The sequence below is a fragment of the Trachypithecus francoisi genome, unplaced genomic scaffold, assembly GCF_009764315.1.
Source record: "Trachypithecus francoisi isolate TF-2019V2 unplaced genomic scaffold, Tfra_2.0 Lachesis_group4, whole genome shotgun sequence".
Lineage (NCBI taxonomy): Eukaryota > Metazoa > Chordata > Mammalia > Primates > Cercopithecidae > Trachypithecus > Trachypithecus francoisi.
In genome coordinates, this window is record NW_022681469.1 from 118908556 (window position 1) to 118915098 (window position 6543).

The 6543-nt window shown below is 59.9% G+C and overlaps 1 protein-coding gene across 1 annotated transcript; it reads left to right on the top strand.

Moving 5' to 3' along the window:
- The first annotated feature begins 2030 nt into the window (after positions 1–2030).
- VPS37D (VPS37D subunit of ESCRT-I) lies at positions 2031–6284 on the top strand. Its single transcript, XM_033192770.1, has 4 exons — positions 2031–2286; positions 3594–3765; positions 4192–4274; positions 5189–6284. Exons 1-4 carry the CDS (start codon positions 2149–2151, stop codon positions 5549–5551), a joined length of 756 nt encoding a protein of 251 aa, XP_033048661.1. The 5' UTR covers positions 2031–2148; the 3' UTR covers positions 5552–6284.
- The last annotated feature ends 259 nt before the right edge of the window (positions 6285–6543 follow it).

Here is a 6543-nt window from a genome sequence, read left to right on the forward strand (position 1 = left end):
ATTAAAGTGGAACAAGCTCAGTTGTTGTTTTTTTTTTTGAGACGAGTCTCATTCTGTTTCCCAGGCTGGAGTGCAGTGGCAAAATTACAGGTCACTGCAGCCCCAACCTCCTGGGCTCAAGTGGTCTTTCAGCCTCAGCCTCCTGAGGAGCTGGGGCTACAAGCATGAGCCACCACGGCCAGCTAATTTATTTTTTATTTTTTGGTAGAGACGGAGGTCTTACTATGTTGCCCAGACTGGGTCACTCATTGTCTGACTTAATTTCTGAGTGTCTATTTCCTGAAATGGGGACAATGGCTAAGCCTATTTGTAAAGACAAGGTACAGGACATATCGGGGATCACATGGGAATCACAAAGCTATCATGGGGTGACACCTGCCATTTGTCTTATACTAGAGTTATCTGAGTGGGAATGGGACTCTGCCTTTAATCCATGAACTCCCTGAGGGCAGGGACAATGTCCCACCGGGCCTAGCCCAGTGTTCAGCACAGAGCAGCAGCGTATGCTCTGTGGACACTGTATAAATGAGAAGAAATGGGACTATATCATTTACCTGTAATGTGACTTTGGGGAGACGACATCATCTCTTTTTTTTCTTTTTTTTCTTTGAGACAAAGCATGGAGTCTCACTCGGTTGCCCAGGCTGGAGTGCAGTGGTGTGATCTCAGCTCACTGCAACCTCCACCTCCCACGTTCAAGTGATTCTCCTGCCTCAGCCACCCGAGTAGCTGGAATTACAGGCGACCGCCACCATGCCTGGCTAATTTTTGTTGGTCAGGCTGGTCTCAAACTTCTGACCTCAAATGATCCACCCACCTCGGACTCCCAAAGTGCTGGGATTACAGGCGTGAGCTACCGTGCCCGGCCTCTGTGATGTTTCTGCATCTCTAAAATAACGCATAGTGGGTTATTGACCTACTACGTGTATTCATTATAACATCGCTAGCCATATCACTATCCCTCAGCATTTTAATTTTATTTTTATAGAGATGGGGCCTTGCTGTGTTGCCCAGGCTGGTCTCAAAACTGAGCTCAAGCAATCTCCCACCTCTGCCTCCCGAGTAGCTAGGACTACAGACGCATGCCACCACGTCCGGATACTTTTTTTTTTTTTTTTTTTTTTTTTTTTTTTTGAGGCGGAGTCTCGCTCTGTCTCCCGGACTGGAGTGCAGTGGCCGGATCTCAGCTCACTGCAAGCTCCGCCTCCCGGGTTTACGCCATTCTCCTGCCTCAGCCTCCCGAGTAGCTGGGACTACAGGCGCCCGCCACCTCGCCCAGCTAGTTTTTGTATTTTTAGTAGAGACGGGGTTTCACCGTGTTAGCCAGGATGGTCTCGATCTCCTGACCTCGTGATCCACCCGTCTCGGCCTCCCAAAGTGCTGGGATTACAGGCTTGAGCCACCGCGCCCGGCCTCCGGATACTTTTTAAAAACATTTTAATACTTTTAAAAACTGTTATTTTCACTCTTTTGACAATTTTTAAAATTTTTTTTTTAAGTAGAGACGGGGATCTTGTTATGTTGCCCAAGCTGGTCTCAAACTCCTGGCCTCAAGCGATCCTCCCTTCTGGGTCTCCCAAATCGCTGGAATTACAGGAGAGAGCCACCGTGCCCAGACAGCAGTCACCGCTCACCATCAAAAACCCCACTTTACAGAAGAGAAAACTGAGGCTTGGGGAGGGCTGCAAGGCAGGAGCTCCTGGCGCCCGGCCAAAGTCAGAAAATTGTTGCTGCCATCGGAGGGGAAAATGTGCACGGGCTCTGCAAATTGTATCCGCCTGGGGTGGGAGAGTCCGTGCCTGGGGGCGTGGTGAGCCAGGGCCAGGTGCTGGGGCGCAGAGTAGGGCAGCTCAGATTCCGGGAGGGGCGGGGAGATCCGGCTGCGGGGACATCCTGGGGTGCGGGAAGCGAGGCCCGGCGTGGCGCAGCCGGGGCGGGGAGGGGTGCGGCCCGCCCCCTCCCTGCCCCACCCCCAGCCCCGGCGCCGCGGCTCCTTTAAGAGCGGGCGGGGCGCCCCCTGGCGGCGGAGCGCCGCGTGCGACCGGAGCCGGAGCGGATCCCGGAGCCGGAGCGGAGCGGAGCGGAGCCGGGGCGGAGCGGGCCGAGCGGGCCGAGCCAGCAGCCGAGCTGGGGGCGCGGGCGGGCGGCATGTACCGGGCCCGGGCGGCGCGGGCGGGGCCGGAGCCCGGCAGCCCGGGGCGCTTTGGGATCCTCAGCACCGGGCAGCTCCGGGACCTGCTTCAGGATGAGCCCAAGCTGGACCGGATCGTGCGGCTCAGCAGGAAGGTAGCGCGGGGGGCGCGGGCGGGGGGCGCGGGGGACGGGCAGCGGCCTGCGGGACCTGCCGCCCGGGCGAAGGGCCGCGCGGGCCGGGCCGCGGGGCCGCCCGTGGGCGCGGAGCCTGGCACGTACGAGTGGGCCCCGCGGAGCCACCCCCCGGGGGAGGGGCGCTTGGAGCTGGCCTGGGGCGGGTGGGGCGTCGGGGACCGGGGGGGGGCACCTGTGCACCCCCGGGATGGCCACGAGGCGTGTCCTACAGCGGATGCTCCGGGGAGGTGTGTTCCGGGGGGCTGTGTTGTGGGGGGCCCTGGCTCGCACACCCACGTTCTGTAAGGGCCAGAAAGAGGAGGCGCCTTCCACTGGGAGAACTAGGGGCCTGTTTGATACCTGGAGGGGCTGTTGGGGGGTCTACGCATTCTGGGGGCGCAAGAGGGGGCTTTGTGCCTGGCGCTGGGGAGGGGTGGTGGAAGCTGCCGTGTGTATTGCATAGGCCACCGTAAGAGAAAGTTGTATATTTCACGGGAGATAGGCCCGGGCTGGTTGTCTGTGGGGGCAGAAAGGGAAAGTGTGTGTTGAAAGCAGGCGGGCGAGGAGGGGCTTGTGCATCCCACAGGGGACAGATGGAGGGGAGTGCGTTCTCTAGGGGCAGGGAGGGGAGGCTGGGCCCTGCTAGAGACAAGGAAAAAGCCTTCTCCAGGGCCAGGGGCTGCTGTAAACCCGGAGCAGGGAGGAAAAGGGGGTGTGTATTCCTTGGGGTGTGAGGATTCCACTGGAGGCAGAGGAGGGGGTGGGAAGGGAAGAGAGGGTGACCCGAGGGGGTGCTGTGAGGGGACGGGGTGCAGACACCCCTCTGGAGAGGATGAGCAGGGGGTGGGAGTGTTTTCGGTGCAAACACCTGAGGAGGAAGCAGACAAAGGCCTGGAGTGAGAGGGAAGCTGTCCATGCATGGAAAATGGGGCAGAGGAGGGAGGGGCACTCCTCCGGGACCTGAGCAGACATATTAATTGAAAAATTAAAAATTAACTAACATTTGTAGAGGCCTTTATAGTTTTCCTCACTTAAGTCTTGCAACAACCCCGTAAGGTGGATGTCTTTAATTCGATTTGTAAAAGAGGAAACTGAGGCCAGAGTGGGAGCTCAGGGCAGAGCCAGGTCTGGTCCTGGCCTGTCGCCGTCCCTTCACCTGTTGGGTTTGCCACCCTGAAGGCTGGGGCCTGACAGGTGCCTTTGGCCTGGCCCGCAGGCACGGTCACCCAGTAGGGTGGACGGGGCAGATCCCCTGAGCGGGCCTCTTAGCTCCTCTCTGCCCGCAGTTCCAGGGCCTGCAGCTGGAGCGTGAGGCCTGCCTGGCCTCCAACTACGCACTGGCTAAGGAGAACCTGGCCTTGCGGCCCCGCCTGGAGATGGGCCGAGCTGCCCTGGCCATCAAATACCAGGAGCTTCGCGAGGTGGCTGAGAACTGTGCCGACAAGCTGCAACGACTGGGTGAGGGCATGTCTGGGGAGAACCGCCTGGGGCTGGTGGGGGCAGCTGGCCATCTGGTGGGTTGGCCTTGGGAAGTGCCAGGCTCTGATGGATGGGACTTGGGCAGACCTGCTCCTGGCCTCCTGGGCAATAGAGTTGAGGAAGTGAAAAGAAATGGGGAGTGTTGGGTGGGAGAGAGGGGACCCAATACCCAGGGTCCCCCTGAGGTGCTGTGGGGGACAAAGCCTCCCCTGTCTCTTTTGCACTAGGATGAGGGGCAGAACCTTGGTAGGGGCCGTATCCACAAAGCGGTCACATGGGCACGGTACAGATGAGGAAACTGAGGCTCTAGACCAGAGGAAAGGGGAATATAGAATCACACGGGGTCAATGGGAGAGTGTAAGCTCGGGGTCCTGGCCTGTCACTCTGTCCCTCTGTGGCCCTCAGAGGAGAGCATGCATCGCTGGAGTCCCCACTGCGCGCTGGGCTGGCTGCAGGCTGAGCTAGAAGAGGCGGAGCAGGAGGCAGAGGTGAGGGGAGGGGTGGCTGGGGCTGGGGGCCAAGAGGGAGATCAATTCTCCACCACCCCCTGGCTCATTATTACACCTTAGGCTGGGGAGCCCCTCCTCTGGGAAGTCCACCCTGAATGCCTGGCCCATAGGAGAGCCTAGCATTGCTGTCCGCCAGCACTGGACAGCCAGCAGGGCTCACTTTCCTACCTGTGAATTATTTTTCGGGCTCCCCTGTGACTGGGCCAGGGCAGCGTGGATCTGGGGCTGCAGAGGAGCTGGGGCAGACTTTGTGCTGGGTTGGGAGTGCAGCGCTCAGTGAGCTGAAGGTGGCGGGCCCCCGAAGGACATGTTAAGTCTATACTTCACATGTGTCCCTGCCTCTGCTCCTGCCTCATTGCTGACCCAGGTTTGGTGATGGCATCCTTATTTTTGAAGTTAGGGCTGGGCGCGGTGGCTCACGCCTGTAATCGCAGCACTTTGGGAGACTGAGGTAGGCGGATCACCTAAGGTCAGGAGTTCGAGACCAGCCTGAGCAACATGGCAAAACCCGTCTCTACTAAAAATACAACAAAAATTAGCCGGGTGTGGTGGTGCATGCCTGTCATCTCAGCTACTTGGGAGGCTGAGGCAAGAGAATTGCTTGAACCCGGGAGGCGGAGGTTACAGTGAGCCTTGATCACGCCACTGCGCTCCGGCCTGGGCCACAGTGAGATTGTCTCAGAAAAAAAAAAAAAAAAAAAAAGCAGGAGGACATTTGTCTGCAGTTCACTCAGCAAGTGGTCAGAAGCAGGCCCAGGCTAGAAAGCAGGTGCCCTGTCCCTCAGCTGACGGGTGATCTCCATGGGGAGGGCCTCAGGGTGGGAAGGAGTGAGGACCAGTCTCCACAGTCTGTGGTCGTGCCCCTCCCAAGCCCTCCCTTCCTCCCGGCCCAGGAGCAGATGGAGCAGCTGCTGCTGGGGGAGCAAAGCCTGGAGGCCTTCCTGCCTGCCTTCCAGCGTGGCCGCGCCCTGGCCCACCTGAGGCGGACGCAGGCGGAGAAGCTGCAGGAGCTGCTGCGGCGTCGGGAGCGCTCTGCCCAGCCGGCCCCCACCTCGGCTGCTGATCCCCCCAAATCCTTCCCGGCTGCAGCTGTCCTGCCCACTGGGGCCGCCCGGGGGCCACCAGCAGTACCCCGGAGCCTGCCCCCCTTGGACTCCCGCCCATTACCCCCATTGAAGGGCTCCCCCGGGTGCCCCCTCGGCCCGGCCCCTCTGCTGAGCCCTCGGCCCTCGCAGCCAGAGCCCCCCCACCGGTAGGATCCAGGGTGTGGCCCCCCAGTGGGGGGGCCTAGACAAACTTGATGCGTGGCTCCTCCTCCTCCCCCACTGCCTGGGTGGGGGGAGGGGCAGGCCCCTCCCCCTGGCCTCAGGCAGGCCCTGGCCCTGGAGGCTGAGCTGGGGAGGAGGGCCCCCTGGAAGAGGCCAGAGAGGGGGCTGGGGGTGGGTGGGCAGGGCTTTATGCCTCTGGCGCTGAAGACACCCTGCCTTTTTTGTTTCCCTGCCCCGGGGCCTCCAGGGTGATGGACCAGCCCCATGAAAGAACTTGACTCACCTACGGGGCGCCTGGGAAGATGCCTGGGTCCCCCAGGGGCCTTGCCAAGGGGACCTGTCGCACCCCACCACTCCACTGGGCTCGCACAACGCCAAGGCCGCCAGGAGTGTTTTACATCATGTCCTGAGCCTACCTTTCCCCCAAATTCTGGGGCCCACAGCCTAGAAGCCAAGTGGTCAGGCCTTGGCTGTGGGGACAGGGACACTGGCCCTGGGGCTACGACGTGTCCGCACATGCTCCAGACCCTGGGGCAAGGTAGGCCAGGGGCTTCTGACCTGCGCAGGTGAGAGTGGGCCATCCCCAGGAGAGACCATTCTGTATTTTTCTGTCCCTGTCTCCTTAGAATGGAAGCTTTTTGAGGGCAGGTCCTTGTCTTTGTACGTTCTGTCCCCAGCCCCGCCTCTTAGGGGCCGTCAATAAATGTGATGATGAGGATGACGATGCTGCCAGACTTCTCTCTGCTGTTGCAGCCTCCACAGCTCAGCTCCTGTGCTTCCACTTCCTACTTTTGAGATGCTCTCCCCTCCTTTCTGCCCATGCAAAGCCCAGCTGTCCAGGTCCAACACCGCTGCTGCCTCTTCCATGAAGCCTTCTCTGATTACCAACCCGTGAGAGCCTTTCTTAAATCTTAACTTCCCAGCACTTCCGGTCAGAAGTGCTCACTGCTCCATCTTGGTTCTCCAATTGCCTCTCTTGT

Excerpts from the sequence above, each read along its gene's own strand:
- VPS37D (XM_033192770.1), top strand. The coding sequence starts at position 2,149 with ATGTACCGGGCCCGGGCGGCGCGGGCGGGGCCGGAGCCCGGCAGCCCG. Across the intron at positions 2,287-3,593 it reads TCGTGCGGCTCAGCAGGAAG|TTCCAGGGCCTGCAGCTGGA; the intron begins GTAGCGCGGGGG and ends CTCTGCCCGCAG. Across the intron at positions 3,766-4,191 it reads CGACAAGCTGCAACGACTGG|AGGAGAGCATGCATCGCTGG; the intron begins GTGAGGGCATGT and ends TGTGGCCCTCAG.